The sequence below is a fragment of the Podarcis melisellensis genome, assembly GCF_964234715.1.
Source record: "Podarcis melisellensis genome assembly, chromosome: 9".
NCBI classification, from domain to species: domain Eukaryota; kingdom Metazoa; phylum Chordata; class Lepidosauria; order Squamata; family Lacertidae; genus Podarcis; species Podarcis melisellensis.
Genome location: NC_138541.1, coordinates 60,245,030 through 60,272,736, shown reverse-complemented (window position 1 = coordinate 60,272,736; position 27,707 = coordinate 60,245,030). Strand labels below are relative to the sequence as shown.

The following is a 27,707-nucleotide window of genomic DNA, read 5'->3' as shown; positions in this document are numbered from 1 at the left end:
GGCAAATGTTTTATTTTACCCGCTCTGTACCCTTTTCCAAGATACCCTGAAGAATTTTAACCCAAATCCTATATATGGTGAACTGCTGGGTTTAGGTCATAGAATTTTTTTTTATTAAGAAAAATATTGAATTGAAATGGAATAGAATGGTCTGGTGCTAAAAGGACCTTTAAAAACAACAGCACATCTCTCATGTGAGTCCTGACTCTTTAAAGTTTATATGTTAATCCTACAGAGACAGTAGTAGTTCTGGTTGTATGGTTGTGCTTTCTCAACTGACTTGACACTAATATCCTTAGGTAGGATTAGTTGGAATCCTAACCTGTTTTTCCTCTTTGTCTGATTTCTATGGGGCCATTTCTGGACACCAAATAGGCAGGGGCAGAGTGTGCAGGCACTGCCTTCTCTCAGCAGAGGAGGAAAAAACTAAATTGTGGTCTAACCTCTGAAGATACAGCTCAGTTTTAAAAATATTCATAAATACATCCTACTGATTTCACTGGGACTTAGGGTGCTTCTACATAAGGTGTTTATTTCAGTTCTGTGTCCACTGATTTATAAAATTGCTGTTCTCCTATGCTCTTCTATTTCTTTGGAATTCCCCCCTCCAAAAAAAGTTTACTTTTTTAAGTTTACTTTTTTTAAGGGGTGGAACAGAAGAAGCACAATCTCTGCAAGTGTAGCTCGTAGCACCATTCTTCATTCTTTGCAAAAAGACGTCGTTTCAACAAGTGCAGTGACCCAGAATTGCAGAGCCTAGGTAGCTCTAGGAGTCGTCATTCTGGAAGCACTCTTACTTCCTGGAACACCTTCTTGGAATTGTAGCCTTAGAGATATAAGAAACCAGAGATAGTGGAAGCAGATGTTAGAAGTTTTGAAACTTCAGAAGAGTTTAGGAAACCCAAATTAAGTTCTTCCATCAGCACTTGGGGCACAAGTTTTTAAAACCATAAGTGGAACCTCCCAGCACCATTGGAAGATATTTTCTTTATCCCTGCTTACATGCGGAAATGCCGATTAAGGCGAGTTTTTCAGCATTCCCCTTCCACATAGTATGGACCAAGCCATGAATGGTGAATAGCCTTGAAATGTGTAGATGCTGGATCTCTGCGCTCTATTCTACTATATCTGGTTGCTTTCCTAGAAGCAGGCTGTACCACATATTTACCAAGATTGTGTCTCCTTCTGGTTGTCCTGAATTTTCTTCCTGTGTGTAGCAGAACATTTACAGTGCTACTAAATAAGCCTGATCAGAGCATTTAAAGGTTTTGTGCATTTAGAGACCATCAGCATTTTTGATGAGTGTATATTTTCTAGAAGAAATTGAAGAAGAAAATAAAGAGCCTTCTGGCATCTTAAAGGCTAACCACTTTGCTATGGAATAAGTCTTCATGACTATTAGGGTCCTCTTCATCAGATTTACGAAGTGCTACCCAGATTTAAAGAGGGAGAGACTTGCAAGCAGACAGATCAGAAGGAAATGAAATGTAGACAAGTAGAGAAAGGGATAACTGTGTTATTAATGCTGGTCATTCATATTTGTTGATGGGTCGGACGTTCTGGGTTGGGGTTCTTGCTTGGAGGGTTTAGTTGGCAGGGGGTCGTTGCTGTTGGGTGTTTTGTATCTTTATTTCAGATCTTGTGATGATTTATGCGGAAATGGTTGAGTTGGGTTGTGTATTTTAACGTTTATTTCTTGCTAATGACTGCTTTTGTTATGTTGCAGTTATGTGTTTTTTCTCTCCATTCTGTAAGCTGCCTTGAACATGGTTTGAACTGTGGAAAGACAGCATACAAATAAAATTATGTTTATGTGTTGGCATTGGTAGGCCACTTAATACTTGGGAGTGTGATTAAAAATATATGTTGTGCCAGTTCAGTCCACAAGGTGATGGCACTGAACCTCTTGATGTATTGTAATCCAGTAATTTCACGATGCGTTTTGAAGTTTCTTGGTTTCAGATGTGGTCAACTTAAGATCACAGTGTCCTGGGAGGCTGAAATAACCTCCCACTGGTTTCTCAATATTTCCTTTCTCATGCTGGATTTGTGTCCATCTGTTCTTTTGCGTATAGACTTTTCTGCTTGTCCAATGTGTAATGCAAAAGGTGCTCTCAGCAGGTGATTGCATATTTCACACTGGAATATTCGCAGGCGAATGGACTCCTGACGTGGACAACGTTGATTAGGTCCTGTAATAAATAATATTGCCTGAGTAGACTTGGTGTAGGGCTGGCATCTGTGTCAGCCAAATTGTGTTGTAGTCAACTAAACTACAGCAAAATAACACAGCATTAGGGCAGCATTAAACCTAAGGGAGCGTATTTTTTTTCTGCAAAGAGACACACCCCACTCTAACAAGCGGTAAAACCAAAAGCTGTTGCAAAAAGGTTCTTCAAGAGCTGCAGATATTGTATAGACAAGGAGGGAGAAAGCCCTCTAACCTCTCAGGGCAGGGAGTTGCAGATACAGGGGGCTACCACGGAAAAAGCCCTGTTGTGTCCTGTGCTGCTAGAAGGCAGCAGCCCCCATAAAGTCCCTTCTCTACAGATCTTAAAGGATGGGTACATGCATGTGGTAGAAAGCAAGACTTTCAGGTAGCTTGGAACCAAGCTAATCCATGCAGGAAGAAACAAATAGAGTCTTGATGAGGCAAAATAGGGGGGACTATTGAGTTGTCTTTGTCTAAATTGTGTATTTTGTGTTCTGTATATTGTCATTTTATGTTGTGTGCCACCCTGAGATCTATGGGTATAGAATGTTATATAAATAGCAACAGCAACATGAAAATATGTCTGGAGCATTTTAACAGTGCAATCCTAAACAGGCCTCCTCGGGAGTAAATTCCACTTGAGTCCAACTCTCCATTGAAATTAAGGAGACATAACACATCTTGTTGAAATCTCAGCTGCTGAAATCAATAGGATCTCCATGCTGGAAAAGTCAGAGCATGCTCCAAAGTACTTAACTTTGCCTGGGTCATGTCCTGACTCCGTCGGAAGATTAATCTTTTTTAAATCAAGTGCATAAATTATATTTCCCTTATCCAGGTTCCTTGGCACACGCTCTCTCTCTTTTCTAGTAGGTTACAGTTCCAGGAAGTGCCTTAGAAGTTTGCTTGGACTTTTAACTGTGCACCTGTCCTTATTTGCATGGAGAAATCAATTGCTTCACTAGCCTCACCGAAGGACAGGGTGTGAGCGAAAATTTTATCAAAGTGTGTCCTGTTTGGACAAGTCGAGTTGCCTTGGCAAAGGTCCAGAGGGTGGAGCAGCTGGGAGGAGGCTGGAAAATAAAACTGTGAGGCTTGTTAACACACACACACACACACACACACACACACGAATGTTTGCTTACTGCATCATTGCTAGTTATGTAGTTTCATATTACATGTAGCCTACATACTTCTACCTATATAAAATATTTAAAGCAAAATTAGCTTGTCTGATTTGTAGAAATTAAGCACCTCCTCTGAAGTGGTGGCCCAGATAGTTAAAGGTGGTTGTTGTGGCTGCTTTGTCTTCCAACAATTAATATATATATATATATATATATATATATATATATATATATATGTGGCGCTGTGGGTTAAAGCCTCAGCGCCTAGGACTTGCTGATTGAAAGGTCGGCGGTTCGAATCCCTGCTGCGGGGTGCGCTCCCGCTGCTCGGTCCCAGCGCCTGCCAACCTAGCAGTTCGAAAGCACCTCCGGGTGCAAGTAGATAAATAGGGACCGCTTACCAGTGGGAAGGTAAACGGCGTTTCCGTGTGCGGCTCTGGCTCGCCAGAGCAGCGATGTCACACTGGCCATGTGACCCGGAAGTGTCTCCGGACAGCGCTGGCCCCTGGCCTCTTAAGTGAGATGGGCGCACAACCCCAGAGTCTGTCAAGACTGGCCCGTACGGGCAGGGGTACCTTTACCTTTTTACCTTATATAGTGGCTTGCAAAATATGCAATATATGAATTCTCGGTGTACAGAGAAGCAAATTGACACATTACGACTGGACGCTATACTCAGAATATCATTAATGTAGTTCCTTAATTTATCTTCTTTCCCACTTGTTCCTCCTCTTTGGTTCCTCTTCTTTGGTGGAACGGTGGTAAAACTCCACTGTTTTACCAGATAACTATCGCTAAAATACTCAACATTTTTGTCCTCCTTGGTACAATTCAGTTATTTATATAGTTACCCTTGTTCAGTTACTTGGATCTCATTTTTAAAAAATACTTTTTTTGTGAATTGGGGCATTTTATCAGTACTATTGTCAATAACAATACATCTCTCATTCTTCAGTCTCCCATGTTGCTACAGGTTTTTTTGTCTCAATAGCTGCTGTATTTGCTTTCGAAGTTCATGGAAGGTTCCATCTAGTACCTCAACAGAAAGTAGATGGTGGTTCTGGTAAATATGGGACTGGAAAGGAAAGAGATGTAAGATTTACTCCTTACCTCTGTCTTGGAAAGACAATTATGAGCACTGATAGCTGGCTTGAAACCACCAAATAAGCATTTAGGAATGTTTTTCCACGTCAGCCATAATGAGTTAGAGCTCTTAATATTTCTGACGTATGCAAGGAATCTACTTGGCCTGGCCTGAGCCAAACATTTTCTGCTTACCGTTGGTGAAAAATACAACCCATTAAAGAATCTCATGTTTTGCCAATGGCCTCCGCATGATTCCTACCAAAACTTGGAGAAATGTGTGAATTGGTGTTCCATGGGTATAAATAATCATTGCTAAGACCCTTTTCTTGTATCAACCAGCCCTAAGTCTGTAGACTGCACTGCATTACTAAAAGCAGAAACTGAAACTGAAGAAAAGTCCTCTTTGTATAGCTCAGGTGGTTAAACTTTTCGACAGAGGACGGAAGTGCAAAAGTTCAAGCCACTCTTAGAGGCTGAAACAATCTTCACAAGTCTGTTCATCAAAGAATTTCATCTACCTAGCAAAACCATAAGCTATTGGCAAGGGTTATATTTAAAGCACTATCATTGTGGGTGAGCGGATATGACTTGATGGAGCATGACTTTTTTCTTACATGGGGAGGGGAGAATTAGTGACACAGCACATGTGTTGCATGTTTTAAGGTCCTAGCATCTGCTACCTTAAGGGGAACGCATTTGGGGTTAGAGCACCGGGGAAATCCTATGCTTGAGATCTTGAGTCAGGATCTGCAGTACTATAAATAATTGTGTTTTGATCCTTAGGCTGAATTCATTGCTCTGCATCTTGTCTAGGACAGGGTTGGCTCAGTAAGCTGGGGCTGCAGCAAAAAAAATAAAAAATTGTGAATTACAATGCTGCAGATGGCACTGCATTTAATCAGTTTTGCCTGTAATTTTTCATAAGATGTCATGTGCTCCATAGTTGCAACCTTAAATTGCTTGATCAGGCAAAACTTAAAAGGTGATAATGAAACTTATGCCTTCATGTCCGCCTAACCTGAAATTGGCCGTGGATAGCACAATGCCTGTCCTAAGTGATCTCTCATTCCAAATAAATGTGAAAGATAAGAATAGGTTTTCCTTTCAAGGCAATTGGCAAACCTGTCCCAGTGTACACCAGAAAATTTTAGTGCCTCCCTTTCTCTACCAGCTCCTGCCAAAGGGTCCTTGGGAGAGGAGTTTAGGAATAATCTGGTTGAAATTAATTGCTTTTGTGTTGTCCTCTTTATTCTTGTTTTATTTTATTTATTAAATTTGTTATGCCACCCTATAACCACAGGTCTCATAAAATCACAATATAAGAACACAAAATATCTTGTGGCATTTTATGTTATAACTCTTCTCTCTTCCTTAGGTGGTGGTTTGGGGTTTTTTTAAAACCCAAAGCAGTTATGGGATTGACTCAGTGTTTTACCAGTGTTCACTATGTTCTGGTTTCCAGAGGTGTTGTGTCTTTCACCATTTGTATCGTTTCCTTCGGAACCTCTGTCTACCTTGAAAAGGCTCCCTTTGATTCATTGGGCAAAATACAGAGAGAATTTCAAAAAACGACTTGTTGAATTCTATGCTTGCAGTGAAATCTACCGCAATACCCAATGGATTGTTCTTTGTTGCATATTTTTAGCGCCACCTATGGATACAAACAGACAGTGTCGCACTTAAGAACTTGCATGTTATTTAGGACAGGATTAAGTAAGGTATTGAGTGTATTTTCAGCACCTGAGGCCTCAGGAAAAAATATGAACCACCTGCAATATTATGCAGATGGGGGTTTATATGTAATGTTCATACGAGTTTAAAGATAACCTTTTGACATTTCAAAAAAATTGTTTCCTTAGTGCTTATTCACACAATTCGGCAAGACTTAAGTCTGGCAATGTGCTTTTTCTAAAAAATAAAAATTGAAGAAGGCATACTTTATTTAGATGCTAACAAAAGCTTATGGGGCACAAAAAATATCCTGAATGGGGGTGCTATAGATCCCATGCATGGCTGACATAAGTCAATCTCCGCCACTGCAATTTGGGAATAATAATGATATATCTTATTTGCACTGGCAGGGTAATTTTAAAAATGTTTACAAACCAAAGGAAGTAAATTACCTTTGTTTGTATGAAATAGGAGTTTGTGATCTAAACTCAGGCTCTGACTTTGCTGCTTTATTTTATTTTTGGTGGATGTACTGCTCTCCAATTGCTACACCAAAATCCTGGCTATCTGACTTTTTTTTCCTATGGGGCAGCAATCAGTGGCGTAGCGTGGGGGTGCAGGGGGGGCCGGCCGCACTGGGCGCAACATCTGGGGGTTACGGTTAGGGGGCGCAAATTCACGGGTTAGGGGGCGCAAATTACTTGCCTTGCCCCGGGTGCTGACAACCCACACTACACCACTGGCAGCAATCACCATTTTCCACCAAGGAAGACCAAAAGAAAAGGCTTAAAAGTGAAGCAAGAAGTTCCTTCTCTAGGCAGCAGTTGTGTCACTGTTAAGCTGCCACGCTTTACTGAACTGTCTTAATGGCCCTATCTATTTAACACAGGGGCAGATTTTGGCCAGTGTGCACTGGGCGCCAGCACGAGAGCGCATTGCAGGACTTTGCAACAATAACTGAAAGGTGGGGAGGCATCCAATTTTGGCCTTGCACAGGGCAGCACTGAAATTTTAAAGACCAAAGTCCACCACTGATTTAACAAGTCACATGTTGAGTACTACTTCTCATGTCTTTAAAATAAGTGGCCATACTGTCTGCCCTATTTAAATATTTCATTGGTCCAATATGTAAAAAAATTCTGCTCCATCCATAACATTATTCCTTTAACTCCTGTTGTTTTAATGCTTTTCCTGTTGACTCTTGGCAAGTTTGGCAACTGTTGATGATATTTAATACAAGCAATTTTATTTTTATAATTAGCTGGAGATGGGCGACGTATAATATTAAGAGTAGCTTTCCCCCTGTTGAGGGCAGTGTTAGGCTCTTGACAGTTGCTACGAGCACAATTACTGAGTTCTACTTAATAAAAGCTTTCCTTTTGAGAAATAATTTTGCCATCAATTCTGAAGCTTGATTTAGCTCTCATTTTGCTGATCCTTTCCTAATTAGCTCCCGCTATTGTAACATGAGAGGGAATTTCTTCCTTTCCAGAAATAACGGTCGCTGTATTCTGTCTGAATACAACTGTTTTGCGTGCTCTGAGCTACAGGAATGTGAATTGGAAATGATACAGAATTCGTAAGATTTGTTACCCAGAGCTTAGGCAATGCCAACTGGGACTTCTTATTTGAGGGCCCATCCTAACAATTAAAGGAGAATTAACATTGGTTTTGGGGAGCAGGGAGGATTACTAGTATTTACCTTTAATCGTAAAATTTGGTGTGTATTTCTCAGTCCTATTCTGGAATACTGAGATTGTCCCACAGGAATCAAGTGAAACTGTCTTGTTTACATCTTACAGCCTGTATCTCATGCCAAACAGTTAAATGATTTCATCTTTGGCTCCTTCGAGCTATGTCAGTTATTGCTTCCGTGGTGCATTTCAGTCATCCTTACAAAGCACTGTTCATGCCCATTTTACCTTTGGAAACTGAGGCCCTGAGCTCTCCCGGTGAGTTCACAGCTCATGCAGAGCCTAGAATCGAAGTTCCAGCAGGAGGTCTATCATCTAATCCCTAGTTTAAACTGCCTCTTAGGTGGTATTAGAAATCAATTCCAGACTTTAGGATAAATGTCGACAGATGCAAAGGCTTTCCAGCTGACAGAACAGCATGTGAAGGAACTGTACAGGATTTCCCCCATAAACAAGGTGTGTTACTTTAAGACCTCATTGCGGACACCGAACACGTGAGCAGGACATTCTGTGTGATGAATGCATTCCCTTATGTGGAGGAAATAGAAGCAAGAGTGTTTGGTAATTTGTAGCTGCTTGTTGTGCTAATTATTCTGAATTAAATCTGGATAAAAACATCAAATAGTTCAACATCTGGGAGTGGGGTTCATATAAGCCATGGGTAGGCAAAATAAGGCCCGGGGGCCGGATCTGGCCCAATCACCTTCTAAATCTGGCCCGCGGACGGTCCAGGAATCAGTGTGTTTTTACATGAGTAGAATGTGTCCTTATATTTAAAATGCATCTCTGGGTTATTAGTGGGGCCTGTCTGATGTTTTTACATGAGTAGAATGCGTCCTTATATTTAAAATGCATCTCTGGGTTATTTGTGGGGCCTGTCTGATGTTTTTACATGAGTAGAATGTGTCCTTACATTTAAAACGCATCTCTGTGGGGCGTAGGAATTCGTTCATTTTTATTTATTTTTTTCAAAATATAGTCCAATCCCCCACAAGGTCTGAGGGACAGTGGACCAGCCCCCTGCTGAAAAAGTTTGCTGACCCCTGATAATAGGACTCATGTTTTTTTCTAGCAGCTTTTAAAAAATAAAACAAGTTTCTGTACTTGATAACATATTTCCTGTTGTTACATAGATGTGTTTTTGCTTTGAAGCCAAAAAGTAGTGCTCGTGATAGCATAAATGCAAAGGAATTTCCTGAAGTTTTAATACAGTATCGCACAACTTCATACGTGGTGTCGCCCTAAAGAGTTTCTGAGGATAAGCTGCGAAGATTCACTGTCAGACTTAATAGGTGGTCTTGGGCATGCCATTATTAGCTTTTTGCAGGCACCTGCAGCGGCTACATGGAGATGGGAATGCAATTTTTAAAGTATAGAGCAGGCATAGGCAACCTTTAGCCCTCCAGATGCAGATGTTTTGGCCTACAACTCCCATGATCCCTAGCTAACAGGAACAGTGGTCAGGGATGATGGGAATTGTAGTCCAAAACATCTGGAGGTTCGAAGGTTGCCTATCCCTGGTATAGAGCTATTCTAAGGATTATGGAGATAATAATGGTGTTTTGCATGCATTACTTGCCTGCAGGCCTTGCCCAAGCACAGTTGAGAGGGGACTCATGCTTCTACGCCTGCTCCCAATATTGGGTTGTTTTTTCCAATAGCAATAAGCTGCGCCCAGTTGTTTGCATGCCGTACATGCAATTAACTCCTATGCGCAGTAATGTAAAATATGTTCACTTAAGAGCTGAGTATTCTACAGCTTTCTCATGCTTTGTCTTTTCTTAAAACCCTCTCTTGCTTCCCCCCTCGTGTTTCTAGAGTCCTGCACAACAATATAAGTAAAGCTGACTAAGAAGATGCTAATGTTTGACCCTGTCCCCATCAAACAAGAAGCAATGGAACCCGTTCCAGTGGTTAGTATTTAAACATTTTTTTAAAGTTTCTGTTGTCATGGGTTATATTCTAGTCATTCTTTGCTGAAACGTGCCCCCTGTCCCCAATTTCACAAATCGTTTCTTTCCTTGCAAACGAGGCTCCTGTTTTGTTTTGGTTTTTTTACTCCTTCATAACCAGGGGCCTTTTGAATTTCTTCAGAATTTTGGTGGGCATAGAGTTCAGCTTTAATCATCACAAAATGGGCAGGAGTTGTATGTGCGTTTATTTCCATTAAACATCTCTCTAGCGCTCTGCAGCCTTCCTAGCTGTCGGCACTTCCTGCGGCAGTAGTTACCTCACAGCATGCCCCCCTAAACTTTAATTGAATCGCAGAGTTAGGCTGTGAGGGCCTGTGATCCATGTACTTTCTGATTTTCTATTTAAGGAAGAAGGACCTTCTTTTGCCTTGACAGAATCTTTCTGCACCAGGTTCTTTCAAAGTGAAAAAGACCACACACACACACACACACATACACAGACAAATGAACAGGTGTCAGGTGCATAGTAGGCTGCTTCCCACTGCTTACAGGAAAGCACACCTGAGGATATGGGGAAGCTTTTTGGAAATGCTGGTATCCAGGAAAGTTGCAGAGTGCAAAATCTCCAGAGGGATCATTTTCACAGGAGAAGAAACGACACTCCCACAAACACCCCTGAGCTGCTTTTGAAGTAAAGTAAGCGCTGTGGGTTAAACCACAGAGCCTAGGATTTGCCAATCAGAAGGTTGGCAGTTTGAATCCCCACGACGGGGTGAGCTCCCATTGCTCGCTCCCTGCTCCTGCCAACTTAGCAGTTTGAAAGCACATCAAAGTGCAAGTAGATAAATAGGTACCGCTCTGGGGGGAAGGTAAACGCCGTTTCCGTGCACTGTTCTGGTTCGCCAGAAGCGGCTTAGTCATGCTGGCCACATGACCCGGAAGCTGTACGCCGGCTCCCTCGGCCAGTAAAGCGAGATGAGCACCGCAACCCCAGAGTCGGTCACGACTGGACCTAATGGTCAGGGGTCCCTTTACCTTTACCTTAAGCGCAAACATAAATCACTGCGCCCCACCCATGAGAGCCACTGACTAGTTAGGATAGCCTCCTTTTCCCTGACCATGGTTCTGTGTATTTAACAGGCAGGAATTCAGCAGGTTCAGTTTTCCTGCCTGGCGATGCAGTGATGCTGAGCATCAGCTATTAAGGGCACGGGGGGTCTCTGCATCTTTTTAAGTCTTTCTCTTTCTGCATTTGGTCCTGTTAGCCTTACTTGCATTTCCCATGTTTTCTCCTACTGTCGATGTTTGAGATTTTCTGCTTGAGCCACACAGAGGTTGTAGGAGAGAAGGGTGCACATTGGCAATGTTCAAGGAAATGAGCTTACGGTCTAGGATGTTCTAGGGTGAGTCTGGTGCCATAAGCCTGTTTGCTTTGTTTGCCTCTGTGTACTTGGAAAATAGTCGCAAAGGGGAAAATTTGAATAGAGGATTGTATGTGAAGGCTTGCTGGTAATGAAAAGCTTATACAATTAGATCATCTTTGTGTGTTTGGCTGCTGATATTCCTGCCAGCGGTTATACAAGATGTAAGGGTCACTTTGAAACAAAGTTGTCATGGATATTTGTAATGTTTGTTAGAAAATATCCAGTAACAGTGTTCAGCTTTTGGTTTAATTTTAATTTTAAAAAACACTCTGCTTGTGGGAGGTGGGGGACATTTCCGATAAATGCATCTTTACCTGGATATATTTTAATAAATGCTTTCATAAAGGAAGTTTTAAAACTTCTCCTTTAGTTCACACTGTTTTGGTCAAGAAAACTTAAGAACTGCCCTTTGGGAAATGGATGCAATTGCCCTCCTAAGTAATTAGTGTGGTTGATTATAGACCAAAGTACTTATTGGTTGCTGTTCCAAAAGATAACTGCTATGTTTTCCTCAAAGTAGCTGTAGGCTTATTTCTGCAGAGAGGCTGGATGTAATTTGCTAGAAATAAGTGGGAATCCATCAGCACATAATTAAAGGCTACCTCTGGCATAACATGTACGCGAGGTTTAATGCTACAACAGTGTAATAATGTGTGCATTACATTGCATTTTAGCAAGTGCATCCTTGTCTTGTTAGCCCATTTGTAGCATCCTTAAATTAAGTTTCCTTTTTTTAAAGGGATTTGCAGCCAAATTGGTACAGAGTTTGAAATTTCGGTGATGTTTAGAGCAGCTCAGAGTCCACGTGATGTTGACTGCACTTTGTGACTTCTGACCAAAAAAGAGGGATAAGCTTGCTTTGAATCACAAGTGTAGTGGTTTGTAAATAATGATGGATGAAGACCAAAGAGAGCAGTGGTATTAACAGGGAAAGTTGGGCTTCTTCAAAGATTTCTTTGTAACACGCCCATCTGTAACTGATAGCATCAGTACCAGGGTGTACCTCTAAATTGGTCTTGGATGTTAAGCGGATTGCAGCAGTGAAGATTTGGCGTGTGTTTGTTTATTATTATTATTATTATTGTGTGTGTGTGGTGGAGAGAGAATGTGTTTCGAGTGAGAAGAGGAAGTAAGAAGAGGTGATGACTTTGTGGGGAGAGACTTCAGATATAAACAGGAAAGGAGGGGTGGGTGGGTGGGTGGGTGTGCATGGTCGGAATGGTATACAGTGGTACCTTGGGTTGCATACGCTTCGGGTTAAGAACTTTGCTTCAGGATGAGAACAGAAATTGTGCTCTGGCGGCACGGCAGCAGCAGGAAGCCCCATTAGCTAAAGTGGTGCTTCAGGTTAAGAACAGTTTCAGGTTAAGTACGGACCTCCAGAATGAATTAAGTACTTAACCCGAGGTACCACTGTAAATGCATTCATACTGCTGGGATAGCTCAGTCAGTAGAGTGTGCAACTCTGAATCTCAGGGTTGAGGGTTTGAGCCCTACATTGGGCTAAATATTCCTGCATTGCATGTGGTTTGGACCCTCATGGACCCTTCCAGCTCCACAATTCTATGCTCCTGTGGTCTATGGTTTTATGAGTGACAAATTTATTTATTTCATTTTTTGGATGGCTTCTTAAACCAAACCTTGGCTTAGTGTGGCACGGCAGCAAAAGGGATCAGGGAGGAACAGAGTGGGTGTAAAACCAGAAGCTTGTGCACTCATGCCAGCGAAGTTTGACCTGGTGTGTTGGGAAAAACCAGACCCGTGTAGCCCCTGCAGTCCCCTTAAGCTTTGGAAGCAGTGGGGGAGGGAGCGAATTTAAGGCGGCAAAGTGTGTGGCGTGTGGAAAGAAGTTCAATATTCTGCCTTTGGAAGGTGGAGTAAAACTATCTCCATTTCCTCTTGCAAATCTTACAATTCTAATTGAGAGCATTGTGTTTGCTGCAGTATTTGGCAAAATTGTCACGCGGCCCAACATTTTCTCCCGCTTAAAACAGTAGTTGACATTTTTGCACCATCACATGCTGGTGAGAGTGGAGTGCCATCAGTGTGTACAGTGGTACCTTGGGTTACATACGCTTCAGGTTACAGACTCCGCTAACCCAGAAATAGTGCTTCAGGTTAAGAACTTTGCTTCAGGATGAGAACAGAAATCGTGCTCCGGCAGCAGGAGGCCCCATTAGCTAAAGTGGTGCTTCAGGTTAAGAACAGTTTCAGGTTAAGTACGGACCTCCGGAACGAATTAAGTACTTAACCTGAGGTACCACTGTATAACACAGTTTTTAGCACCAGGAAAAAGAAACAAAGTTGAGTTTTAGCAATGCTGTAAGGGTGCGGTTTTAAAAGGTTTACCACAATCGCATAATGGCAGGACACACCCACAACATTTTGTCATCTCTCTGGTGGACTGGGCAGTTTGGGGATGGTGTTACTACACACATGAGTGATAACTATATAGTAGATGTAATTACAGAGTCGCCTGAGCTCCACCCTGTTGAGTACATGTGATGTGAAATAGTTAATGTGGTACTTGTTACCTTGGAGTAAACAGTGCCACGGAAGTTTCCAGAAAAGCACAAATTAGCAGCAGATGCTTTTGCTATTGGAGTGTCTACTTTTGAGGCCTACATTTGGTGGAGAGGCAGATAGGGTACACCTGTTTTTTAAGTAAGATGAATACACAAATCTCCCACAGAAGAACAGGACTTACTGTCCGTTGTAGAAGACCTGCATAAATCTTCCTTTTGAGAGGAGATTTGATGTGAGTTCTTAGTGATGATGATTATTAATCATCACCCACTGTATGCTATGTAGCAAGTTTTGTCAGTTAACAGCAGAGTTGCCTCTTTACCAGAGCTTTCATATCTGGGCGGAGATCACAAAATGTGACCTGTTTAGCTGGACTTTGTCCTAGGTGTGGACAAGTGGAGAAGAAATACGTCAACTCCCCGGTTATTTGGATTACATTGCTTTCCAACTTATACATATTTGAAAAGCAATCTTGGTCAGGATAGACCTGGAAAAATCCCCAGCACGTGACTGATGTCTAAAAATTGGATGACAGCCTTCATCAAGAACATTCTTGCCAGTATTTCTGTATCCTCATGGAGCTTGCATATAGAAGTAGGATTCAGAGAGAGAGAGACAAATCGCCCTGAAGAATTGTTTGCTGTGCCAGAGAACATTAAGTGACATATTTGAATATTATTTCCCTTGAAGTGCTGCTCCTTTTAGCCAGATACCCTTCTTCTCTTATTATAGAAAAGCTACTTGAAAAGTTGCAGATGACTACAAACTGAGCACTTCATGCTCCTTATAGCCCAGGGTCTCCAAATTAGAGAATTGCTATTCAGCATCTAATGGTGTTGCCTTGCAATGTGTATGTGGTCGTGTAACTTAAGCAGTATTACACTTATTTCATCACTCAATGGCTTGCATGCCTAAACTGAGCATATATTCTGTCTCACTTTGTGATCTAGCTGAAAAACAGAGCACCCAATTCTGAAGTTCATCACATCCATATATTTTTTTTGCTTAGCAAAATCCAGGAGCTGGCATTTATTGGAAACAGTATACTAGGCCACAGCAGCTGGTCTAAACAAGCATCTTATCTGTGATAAAAATAGCTTTTGTGTTCAGCAGTAGTTTGTTAACTACTTCATACCTGTAGGTTGTTTTTGAATATTAATTAAACCAGTTTATTTATTTATTTTGCTGCTGTTCCGGTTTGAATGATCAAATCCAGACTTAACCAACTATGCAGTTCTGCGTAGCTGCAACGCAGCCTCTGTGTTGGTAGGGAGGCGAGCCATCGTAAACCACAGCAAACTGAAAACATGGTTAATGGTTTCCAAATCAGCCAAACCGTTAACCATCGTTTCTGGTTCAGATTCATGCAGCAGGACACCTGGTTTGATAGTAGCTTCCTGACATCTTTTCCTGCTCACATGAAGGGAGCAAAGGAGAGCTGCGCGTGGATCAGTTTGTGGAGGTTATACATAGCCTGGCTAATTAAGCCAGAAGTTAATTAACTGAATACAGCCATTGTTTCCACATACTATTAGGATAACTCGGGACTCTGCCTGGCAGGCTTAAGACCCAGTATGCCATGTAATCGCTGTGATCGTGCTGTTTCTAACTACGCTGTACTAAATGTAAAACTTTCAAGTAATATAGCACAGCCACAAAGATAGTTTTCATGCAGGGACTATTGTTGTGACTGGGTCATACTTGCTTTTATTTATTTCATAAATGTAAAGTTGCAGAATAAACTCAATTTATTGCTAATAAATTATTAGAACACCCCACCACCACCACCATTTCTTCTAATATGATAACATGCAATCAGCCAATTTAGCTTCACTGTTTTCCTGTCACAACGCAAACAACTTTAGAATCTTCCATGCAGCCATTCAGACAACATGAAAACAATAGGTACAACTCATATATATGTATGTATGTATGTATGTAAATATACCATAGGCAAAGCATCATTAACATCCTGACATACACACATGAACGTGCAATCGCGTGCACGCACACACACACACACACACGTCCTATAAACTCGCGTCTCTACTAGTAAAGGTAAATTGGAAAAACGCCTTAAACTATGTATAGAAAGTTTACAAATGCACCATTACATATATATATATATATATATATATATATATATATATATATATATATGCTTTCGTAGATTTTCATGGGTACAGGAATGCAGGTTTTGGTGTCCTCGGGTGTCTTCCCGTGTAAAAGTTGGGGTGTCTAGGCGACGTTTCGACGAGGTCTCACTCGTCATCTTCAGGCTGGTGCTTTCGGCTTCTTGTTACTGGAACAGAGCTCTGTTCCAGTAACAAGAAGCCGAAAGCACCAGCCTGAAGATGACGAGTGAGACCTCGTCGAAACGTCGCCTAGACACCCCAACTTTTACACGGGAAGACACCCGAGGACACCAAAACCTGCATATATATATATATATATATGCTTTCGTAGATTTTCACGGGTACAGGAATGCAGGTTTTGGTGTCCTCGGGTGTCTTCCCGTGTAAAAGTTGGGGTGTCTAGGCGACGTTTCGACGAGGTCTCACTCGTCATCTTCAGGCTGGTGCTTTCGGCTTCTTGTTACTGGAACAGAGCAGGATCTCAGTGTTTGAGTTCCTATAAATACTGTTGAGGGGGTGTGGTGTATAGCCTCCAATGTTCTGGGCAGAGAAGAAGTTCCCAGGCTAGTGTGCCTTTTCTTCTTTTGTTCCTTAATTACTTGAGGGATATCTTGAGTGATTTCTTGAGTGATATCCTGAGTACCACTTAGGTGGGTCATTAGGTGTGGATTAGTTGCTAAAGTCTTTGTGTCTTGACCTCTTGAACTTTGTGAAGAGTTTTTCTGAGAAGATGGCTGTACTGCACTTAGTTGTGCTCTGGCTTGGCTTCGTGTATAGGGGCGAGCTGTGGTTTTGTGGCCTGTGTCAGCCAGATCTGTGTAGGGATTGCAGGGGGGTGCAGCATCCGGAGGTGCCACCATGGTTTGGCTACTGGATGGTGTCTGTAATTTATCTGTGGAGAGGGTCTGGGTTTGGGTCTGGTGTGGTTGATTGGTGATGGCGTTCTGTGTGCCTCTGGATCTGGTGTCAGTTTTTGTGGGGAGGGCTAATTTCCAGATGTCTGGCAAGCGGGATGTGTCGTCACGCTTGTTCATGTTGTGAGGGTGTTTCTCTATCTCGATGGCTTCCATGATTATTCTCTTGTGATGTTCCATGTTAAAGAGCAATGTCTGCCCAGCCACGTACATTGGACAAACAAACAGACGAATAAATGCACGTATCGCAGAACACAAGAATGCCGTCAAAAAAGAAGAAAAAACTTCCTCTCTTTTCCAACACATGAAAGAAACAGGACACGAAATTAATTTTGCAGATTCCAAATTGCTCTTTAACATGGAACATCACCACAAGAGAATAATCATGGAAGCCATCGAGATAGAGAAACACCCTCACAACATGAACAAGCGTGACGACACATCCCGCTTGCCAGACATCTGGAAATTAGCCCTCCCCACAAAAACTGACACCAGATCCAGAGGCACACAGAACGCCATCACCAATCAACCACACCAGACCCAAACCCAGACCCTCTCCACAGATAAATTACAGACACCATCCAGTAGCCAAACCATGGTGGCACCTCCGGATGCTGCACCCCCCTGCAATCCCTACACAGATCTGGCTGACACAGGCCACAAAACCACAGCTCGCCCCTATACACGAAGCCAAGCCAGAGCACAACTAAGTGCAGTACAGCCATCTTCTCAGAAAAACTCTTCACAAAGTTCAAGAGGTCAAGACACAAAGACTTTAGCAACTAATCCACACCTAATGACCCACCTAAGTGGTACTCAGGATATCACTCAAGAAATCACTCAAGATATCCCTCAAGTAATTAAGGAACAAAAGAAGAAAAGGCACACTAGCCTGGGAACTTCTTCTCTGCCCAGAACATTGGAGGCTATACACCACACCCCCTCAACAGTATTTATAGGAACTCAAACACTGAGATCCTGCTCTGTTCCAGTAACAAGAAGCCGAAAGCACCAGCCTGAAGATGACGAGTGAGACCTCGTCGAAACGTCGCCTAGACACCCCAACTTTTACACGGGAAGACACCCGAGGACACCAAAACCTGCATATATATATATATATATATATATATATATATATATATATATATACATATATATATACATATATATATATATATACACACACACACACACACACACACCGTATTTTTCGCTCTATAAAACGTACCAGACCATAATACGCACCTAGTTTTTGGAGGAGGAAAACAAGAAAAAAAATATTCTGAATCTCAGAAGCCAGAACAGCAAGAGGGATTGCTGCGCAGCGAAAGCAGAAATCCCTCTTGCTGTTCTGGCTTCTGGGATAGCTGCACAGCCTGCATTCGCTCCATAAGACGCACACATATTTCCCCTTACTTTTTAGGAGGGAAAAAGTGAGTCTTATACAGCAAAAAATACGGTATATATTTCCTTTGTACTCTGTTTTGCCTGCTAAATGCTTGGCAGGAGTTTATGCTGCAATGAATATGTTAGACTTCAAATGGTCATAAAGTGATGCTGTTGAGAGTAGCTTTCAGATCATGGTTGAATATTATGTTCTGTTAGACAGATGTCACTTGTTAAGTTTGTTCATAGTGACATGGTTTTGTTTGGTTATTGCCTAATGCCCATTAAAGGGCTACAAATTATTTGTGTGGGGGTTTTCTTGTTTTAGGTAATAACTAACCAGATGTGTCCTATCGCACTTCTCCTGTTTTTGCACTCTTACTTTTCTTGTTTGCTATGATGTTCATGATCTTCTACTGGAAATGTGCAGCTCAGTAGAAATGTGGAAAAGAAACCCTGTCAAAATAAATCGGCTTCTTCAGACTGGCACGAAAACAGCTGACTTGGGTGAATTCTGTGCTAGCGTAGCTAAACACAATGAAAATTCTTTCTCTCAAGCTGAGAAACAGAGAGCAAGTTGAATCCCTAGCATAATTTAATAATTTTGTGTTTTTTCTCCCTCAGCAGTTAGGTATTTCCCACTGGAGTTTGTTTGCTTAAGCATTCCATGGTTGCCTTAACATCTGAAGCAAACGGGACTTTTAAAATTTAGCTTACAAGTTACACATGACCTGTAACCTTTAGAGGGGGGAAAACGTGCTACATTATAGCTCAACTATAGTTCTGTGCTTTGGTTTGTACATCCCAGACAATGCCTGCCTAAATTACTGAAGTGAATGGGTTTCTGTCCTATAGCCCAGTGTTTCCCAACCAGTGTTCCGCGGCACACTAGTGTGCCGCGAGACGTTGCCTGGTGTGCCGTGGGAGGGAGGCAGGCGAGTCGGGCGGCGAGAGGCCTTAGGCGCCCTGCAGAAAGGCGTCCTCTTTGTGGGTGGGTTCTCCCCCCTCCCTTAGCGCATCGTATTTAGTTGGGGATTCTGGAGAGGGGGGCGGGGGCGCGCTGGCCCCGAGCGGAACAGACGCGCCGTCGTCCCCACCTCCCTCTCCTCAGTAGCTCCGAGCCGACTGACTGAGGGTGGGACGCGGCCAGCGGCCTCTCTCTCTCTCTCCGCCTCCCAGCACCGCTTTTCCCGAGGCGGGCGCGCGCCTAAGGCTGAATGGGAGCAGCCTGGAGGCTTGGCGGCCTCTCAGCGGCTCATGACGGGCGTCCCCGAGGCGGGAGGTGCTGAGCAGGGGCTCTGCGAGAGGGCGCGAGGGATGCGTGGTGGTGCCTGCGCGCGTGACTTAAGAGGGCGACCTGCTGCCTCTCCTCTCTCTCCCCTCCCTCCCCTCATGGGCACGGAGTCCCCGGCACAGCTTGGCGCTACTACAGCTACAGCTGCTGCTGCTCCTGCTTGGATGAAGGCGGCTGCTTCTTCCTAACGCCCAGCCTCTGAGGGACCGCAGTCTCCTGCCCCCCCCTTTTTTTTTGGCGGGATGCTGAGGTAAAGGATCCCCTCGCGTGCGGGCGGGCATCTCTTTGGGCAGGGCGTGTGTGGAGGCTTAAGGTGGGGAGTGTGGAGGGGTTGCCGCTTGCGAGGGGAGGGTTCATATTGTATTGGGCTGCGGTGTGGGCGACACGGCTCTCCAATGGCCAGCCCGCGGAGGAACATTGAGTTGGAGCATTTCGAGGAGAGGGACAAAAGGCGCACTGAATAAAGTATTTTATAATTTTTCATATTTCTGTTTACTTACTATTTCATAATAAAGTAATTATAAAATACTTTCTTTGTGTTTATTTGATTCCTATTAAAGAGAGTTACTTTATATATAGTCAATATAGGCACAGAGTTAATTTTTTAAACATTTTCTAATGGTGGTGTGCCTCGAGATTTTTTTCATGAAACAAGTGTGCCTTTGCCCAAAAAAGGTTGGGAAACACTGCTATAGCCCACGTGCTTTTCAGTGGGGGCTAAGCACACGTGACTCTGTGCAGTTGTACAGATTTTTGCAGCCACATTTAATGGGAATAATAATAATAATTTATTATCTATACCCTGTACCTCAGCCACTCTGGGCGGCTCCCAACAGAATATTAAAAGCACGATAAAAGATCAAACATTAAAAACTTCCCTGAACAGGGCTGCCTTCAGGTGTCTTCTAAAAGTCAGATGGTTGTTTATTTCCTTGACATCTGATGGGAGGGCATTCCACAGGGCAGGCACCACTGCTGAGAAGGCCCTCTTTCTGGTTCCCTGTAACCTCACTTCTCGCAGTGAGGGAACCACCAGAAGGCCCTCAGAACTGAAGCTCAGTGTCCGGGCGGAACGATGGGGGTGGAGACGCTCCTTCAGGTATACTTGTCCAAGGCTGTTTAGGTCTTTAAAGGTCAGCACCAACACTTTGAATTGTGCTCAGAAACATGCTAGGAAGTAAGTTGCACTGATTTCAAGGAAGTCCACTTAGGATCAACAAACTCAATCAAAATGGACGGAAGGCTATTTTAATTAGAGAGATAAAACGTGGTCTCTTACCATCTTTCCAAAAGGCATTCCTTGACATGAACGGTTTTGAACTTCAAAATGGGTGAAATAAATTCTTACGGGTGAGGTCCAACAGAGCCACTCTATTAATGGGAGGAGAGTTGCACACACAGAAGGACAGCTTCTGTGAATGCAGCTGTGCTCGCCTGGATGAAAGCTCCATCAGTGAATGGAGCAACAACATTGTCTCCCATCCTGTATTTTTTTAAAACTTACGTTCCAGTTGCACTCACATTTGAAATCCATTACCTGATGTTCCAATCCTATAGCCATGAAACAGTGCATTGAATCCCTTGCATTGATGTAACTAAAGGTGTGTCTTCTCACTAGTGGGGCAAGTTCATCTTGCCATGTTGCCTGCCAAGGTGTGCTCCCATTACATGCAACCCAATTTTGAGCACATAGGGTTGCAGTTACACAGCTGGCTCCTGCGGTGCTTGAAATCCCTTTTGGATGTTGTGCTTGTCTCCGTTTCTGTCCCAGATGCCACACCCTGCCTCTTTTCAGTTCTCAGCTTCATAACAACTTATGATCATGTATGGTGTGTTTTCCCCCCCTGCTAATAATGGCATTCGACTGTGCTTGATTAGTTTGCCACACTTGTCATAGCACTGCAAATGTTTGCTTTTGCAGTAGCTTATAGTACCAGGTCACAAGACGCTGTATTTCAGAAATATTAATATTATTATTAAATTTATGTGCCGCCCTTGCTTCCAAAGAAGTCTTAAGTAGCAAACTTTTTTTAAAAAAAAATAACAACAATTTAAATATTCTGAAATCATTTCAGAACACTCAGATACCTTCACAGTTGCTCATTTCAAGTTTGTCGGGAACAGTATATTTCAGCCATCAAAATACCTGAGCAAACAGGAAAATGTCTGTTTCATGTGAGTGAAAAGCATTCCAGGTATCTTGAGCTGCCCTTGATTGCATGATTAGACCCACCTCAATGCATTTGCCTCCCTGTTACCACCACAGCATTGCACTTTTTGTTCTGCTAATGGTAATGCAAGAGTTTAATTTGGCCTTATTGTGGCAATTTAATCTTGTGCAAGCCCGACTGCACAAGCAACCCAAGCAGTGGTTTTGAGCAGCACAGGACTGGTGTGCAATCCAAGAGGTGTGCCCCAGGATCCCTTGCAATATTGCAGGGAGTGCTGGGGTGGACCTCTTGGATTGCTTTGCTTGGGCCAACCCTGGGAGCTAGGTGCTTGGTGCTGTTTTAATTATTAGTGTCTCCCTAGTCGGTATCCTTGAATAATTATCATAATTCCCTTGCTTCAGTGTTCTTTTGGTTGTGACAGGCATAAGATTGCAAATGAAATAGGCTTGATGGGGCAGAGGCACTGAAGTGTTGAGTTTGGAAAGATGATTGAGCAAATAGTGCAAGTGGCTCTCGGCAGTGTTTGAAATTAGCCAGGTACTTTTTGTGCCTGGCTTTTGACTACTTGCAACCAAGCGAAGGTGCCTGGGCACCAGGATAGCACCTGACATCTTCACCATCTGGGGATCATTGGATTTGGAGTGTAATACCCCCAACCTGGAGAATTCCATCAGTTATATTTTTATCTGCACAATCGGAATGGATTTCTGGAACCAAATTGCTTTTTCTGTGCAGCCTGAGCAGGAACAGTCACCATTAAGAAAAAGAGGTCTGAATAGGCCAATATATATGTGGACTGTTCCTGGGAAAAGTGACTTTTCTTCTTTATCATCTGAACTAGCTAGATGTTTAACTGAGAATCAATCACTATTATTATTATTATTATTATTATTATTATTATTATTATTATTAATTCAACTTATACACCACCCTATACCCAGAGGTCTCAGGGCAGTTCACAACAAGACCACAACATATAAAATAAAACCAAAAGCAATAACCCATCATTTGAAAAAGTGTGCCTGGCCCAAGGTCACCCAGCAGCTGCATGTGGAGGAGCGGGGAAGCGAACCCAGTTCACCAGATTACGAGTCTACCGCTCTTAACCACTACACCACACTGGCTCCTCTAAATAAGACTTTAGAGTTGTCTTGCCCCCAAATGGCAACTAAACAGTCCATTTTGGTGACACTGCAACCTTGGTTTAAGGACCCCTAACCTATAAGCCATCTGCTTCATGGGCTGTATGGTTCTGCATAAGCAGAATTATGTGTGTCTGAGCTTCCCACTTCAAAGAATATCTGTGCAGGATTTCAATTCATATTTGAGTCCAGTGGAATTCAGTTTAAAGCATCACAGAGATGACCCCTTATTTAACAAAGTGTATTTTGTGTCCTGGATTCCATTTCACCTATTTCTTCCCCTCTTTTGCACAGTCGTTCAGCTCCAGTTACATGGACCAAATGAACCACAACAAGTACAGTGTCATTTATTCGACGCCAAACATGGTGCCCAGTAAAATCTACCAGATTTCGGAAGGGTTTTGTAACGGAGTGCAAGTTGAGCCTGTCGACCTCACAGTGAAGCGGAGCTCGCCTCCTTCGTCAGGAAGTTCTCCTTCTCCTTCGCCCCTGAAATTCCAGCCCAGGAGAGGCTCGCCTGGATTAAATCTGCCCTCACCCAGCCCACCAATGAAGAAACTGCAGCCTTTCACGATGCCATTAACTATTCCTCCGGTAATGGCAGCTCTTTCTCGCCATGGACTTCGAAGCCCTGGGATGCTTCCAGTTATACAGCCCGTCGTTGTGCAGCCTGTCCCTTTTATGTATGCTCCTCCCCTTCAGCATCCTATTATGGTGTCCACGGTCCTTTCAGAAGAGTTGGAAAACCCAAGTAGCATGCCAGGTAAAGGTTCTGGTTTTTGTGGACTTCCCCATCCCATTTTTTATTTTTTAAAAGATAAATTTAAAAGGAACCTGATGTTCTTCTGGTTAAAGTCATGCCACAATCTCTCATGGCAAAACTGCTTCTGTTTATCCTTTTACAAGGGGATACGGAAGATAAATGTTTTCAACTAAGAGCAGATGAACTAGATTCCTACTTCATGGACCAGGTATTTAACTCTGCATAATCTGCGTCACAGTTTTTGTGACAATAAAGGGGGACGGAAAGGCAGAAACAAGGGATGCTGTCCTGATTAGGGCTGGGTGATAAATCAATATATCGTCCAAAACTGAAGTCCATATCGTGATACTGGTTTTGTACTTTTTGACCTGGCAATATATTGCAAATCATGATGTATGTGTGTCTGCTAGGCAAAAATCATGAAGTGGGGAAAACCGTGAAGCCAGCCAACGCCTAGCTCCATCCTTATTTCAGACATCGTGATATATCGGTATATTGTGCTGTTTAGCTGGTGATACATCACGATGTTGAAAACCATGTATCGTCCAGCCCTAGTCCTGACCTCCTTGCAGGAAGCAAGGGCAGTAAAAAATGCAATAAGTAACAGTGTTTCGAATGCAGAACTTATCAGCCTACAAAATATATTCAGCAGTTGACTAACTTCCCAGGAATATCTTATTTTAGTTACATGTAGCATGTAGAAGATGGGAAAATGTGTTTATTTGCTATGTTTTTCTTGTAGTGTCTGTTATAGAATCTTATGAGAAGCAAGCCCTAAGGAAATCTATCAAGGTGGAACCAGGCATGGAATCTCCTAGGAATGACTACTATCCTGAACAAATGTCCCCTCCGCTGATGACCTCATTGTCGCCTCCTCAAGCAATGCTTCAAGAGTAAGTAGCTAACTGGAGTCTTATGCTACCTCATTTGAGCATAATAATTAATTGCGTCCTCATCGTAGATTGCATTGCCGTGTTGCATTCTATGCAGGGCTGCCCTGGAGACAGCAGCTAGTGCAAAATGCAGCTGACAAGGCAGAATATTGCATCCTATTACACCACTGTTGAAAGAATTGTGCTAGCTGCCAATTAGCTTCTGAGCTAAGTCCAAGGTGCTAGTTCTGGAGTAAACAGCCCTATGCAGTTTGGGGGTCAGAATACCTAAAATACAGGGTTGTCTCTTACACCCAACCAATCGTGTAAATTGTCTTTTCGGTGCCTGTTAAAGACTTTTTTCAACCAGCCTTTTAAAGAAGAGACTTTTATCACAGTTGGTATCTGAATTAATTTGAAATTGTTGTGTGTGTGTGTGTGTGTGTATATATATATATATATATATATATATATGCTTTCGTAGATTTTCACGGGTACAGGAATGCAGGTTTTGGTGTCCTCGGGTGTCTTCCCGTGTAAAAGTTGGGGTGTCTAGACCTCGTCGAAACGTCGCCTAGACACCCCAACTTTTACACGGGAAGACACCTGAGGACACCAAAACCTGCATATATATATATATATACACACACACACACAGACACACACACACTGTTTTTATATATGCAGTTCTGCATATGGCTTTTTTGCAATGTGAAAACGCTTTGAGATGCTTTGTAGGGTGTGTTTCATAAATCAGTTGAATGTTGACTAGCACTAGATGATCTAAAGTGTTGCATGATTTAGTTGGGTTTATAAAGAGATAATAGCTCGTTCTCATTCTCAAAGGAGACAGGATAAGTTTCCCTGGAAAACTTCTTCAGAGACTTTTAAAACATTGCTAGGAAACTTAAAAGAAGGTGATCTGTATTACTGAAGTCAATCTAATGGACACAGCTAGTCTTGTACCCAAAACAATTCTTTATCCCCTCCCTCAGGCCTTCCACACACCCCTTGACTGAAAAGAAAGGGGGGATCAACCTTTCACTATCAGTTGCAAGACATCTTGCTGAGTTGCACTGGTGCAGTAAAATATCGAAGAAATGTGCAGATGTAACATCTCAAAACCTCATTTGTGGGATCTGTACCTGCTGCAGTTAGAGATGTTGTAGATTGCACTCAGTTTAGTTGTGGTATTTAAAACAAAAAATAAAGACACCATGCGGTCAAAAAGACTTTTAAAAAATAAAATTTAAAACAAATCAGATAAAAGAGCCTGTGGGCTTTCCCTCCCTAGTCCTTTTATTTTGGCAATTTGGCTTGGCTCTCTTACTTGAGATCTGGAGCTATTGGTTTGGATAGCTGGCAGAACTTTGGTCTAGATAGGGTTTCAATTTCAATTCTTTATTTATACGGCTATTAGCCCATAAAGTATGTACGAACATAAAAGCACAGAAGCATAAAGACCAATACATCTAACAACAGAAGGTGAACACCACGATGCAAGGGTGGGTCATTGAGCAGTGACAAATAACAGCTTGGGGCCCGGAAAGATCCAAGGGACGGTTCACAGAAAAAGGAGAACTGGAGACGAGATCCGTCATGCACTCTCATCATAACTGTCCGATTAGTTTTTGTTGTTGTTGTTGTTGTTGTTGTTGTTGTTTGGTGGTTTTTGTGTGTGAGATAATCGCATTCAGGAATCTCGCCACCTGCAGAGTTACAGAAGGATCTGTATCCTGCAAAAGCAGGATACCCCCTAGATAGGGTTTGGTTCTTTTTGAAGTCTGTGTGCCCTAGTTTTCCTATTAGCTCTGCACCATGATAAGTTACCAAAAGCACTCTTTATTGATTGGGCTTCATGACATAGTTACCTCTGATATGTTGATAGCTCTTCTACATTATTCCTCCTCATATCACCACTTGTACCATACAGTTCCTTTTTAAAAAAACAAAAAAAAACCGTCTTGCAGAAATTGCACAATCACTTACTGAAGTCCCACTTTTTTTTAAAGACAGAAGTTCTAGATGCAGGAAATAAGAGATAGGGCTTTCTGCTTGCTAATTAGAAATAATGAATGGATAGCTGTCTTTTCTATAAACGTGTACGGATACAGAACTGCACAGCTGTTACTGCCGGCTTTTAAGGGTTATTCCTAGGCCAAATGCTCTTAGTGTGCATAATGTGCTCTTGTAAGGCCACACGCCTCCAACTGATGGAAGCCTAAGAGTCGATTTTTGACATCCTGTGGGTGTGGCACATACAGACTAAACTCTACTTTTAGGGATTGACATCAGTGGCGAGGAGAGACCGCACCCTTATGCCAGCCCTAAACAGGAAATTCTTAATTGGTCTCTAGGGGAATTGAGAATAAAGCCTTTTAAGAAAGAACTGGTGAGTTTAATAATGTAAAAAAGCTGTGAGCCAGGTCATTTTTAAAATTTCTTTCCTAAGAAGAAGGAAAATATGTCAACAAAAGCAATGGACGTTCATTGGAAGCACTAACTGAGATTTTGAAAATTCTAAATACAGTTTGCTTGTCTGGGAAACAAGATCTTAAAAATAAACGAAAAAGCCTAGCTCGCTCTGGAGATTTTTGTTGTTCCTCCCACAGAATGAATAAAACCCCCAGCAGGGAAGAGAGCCAAAATATTACCACGAAAGACCATGAAATTTGCTAAGCTTGCTTGAATTCTTCCACATGCATGTAATGTTGTTTAGGCTGCCAAAAGACAAAGGGGGTAGTGAATAAAGGAGCTCTGTGGTCTAACATTAAGGGCGATGTAGCTAAGCAGATTTCATCGTTGACCCTGTGACTTAACTTCATGCAGGAATCACCCTTCAGTTATCGTTCAGCCTGGCAAGAGGCCTTTACCTGTGGAATCTCCAGACACGCAAAGGAAGCGCAGAATACACCGATGTGACTACGAAGGCTGCAACAAGGTTTACACTAAAAGCTCCCACCTGAAAGCTCACAGAAGAACACATACAGGTATGAGGCAGAGCCCAAGAACACTTGTTCTCTTGTCACAACCCAACTCAGAAGTTTCTAAGGGGGGGAAATAGCTCCATTATCATACAGTGTTGGGTCCTTGGCAGATTAAGATTGCATTGAGACCTAATTTCTGACTGAGCCATTATTATGCCAGCACTTTTCCTATAGATGTAGAAGTGAATGACACAGAGTATAACTGCACAAGGGTCGTTGTGGTGCTCTGGAAGAGAAGGAGTGGGAACAGGGGGTGTTAATAATAATAATAATAATAATAATAATAATAATAATAATAATAATAATAATAAATATCCTGCCAATCTGGCTAGGTTTCCAAGAGATATAAAAACATAACAAAACATTAAACATTAAAAAACCTACCCTATA

The 27,707-nt window shown here is 42.4% G+C and overlaps 1 protein-coding gene and 1 long non-coding RNA gene across 4 annotated transcripts in view; one reads left to right on the top strand and one right to left on the bottom strand.

The window, feature by feature from the left end:
* The window catches only part of KLF3 (KLF transcription factor 3), a 43,674-nt gene that overhangs the window by 12,418 nt on the left and 3,549 nt on the right, over positions 1 to 27,707 (top strand). For 2 of the 3 annotated variants that reach the window (XM_081924598.1, XM_081924599.1), the window contains exons 2-5: positions 9,609 to 9,703; positions 22,990 to 23,458; positions 24,201 to 24,351; positions 27,160 to 27,320. In XM_081924598.1, the coding sequence (XP_081780724.1) occupies positions 9,647 to 9,703; positions 22,990 to 23,458; positions 24,201 to 24,351; positions 27,160 to 27,320 (838 nt within the window). In that variant the 5' untranslated portion in view covers positions 9,609 to 9,646. Of the gene's footprint in view, positions 1 to 9,608; positions 9,704 to 22,899; positions 23,459 to 24,200; positions 24,352 to 27,159; positions 27,321 to 27,707 lie in introns of those variants that run through there. The other variant, XM_081924597.1, reaches the window with a different exon arrangement.
* Positions 21,227 to 22,767, bottom strand: LOC309378076. Its single transcript, XR_014171828.1, has 2 exons — positions 22,693 to 22,767; positions 21,227 to 22,575 (listed from the first exon to the last, which is right to left on the bottom strand). It is a non-coding gene; the product is annotated as an uncharacterized lncRNA (long non-coding RNA).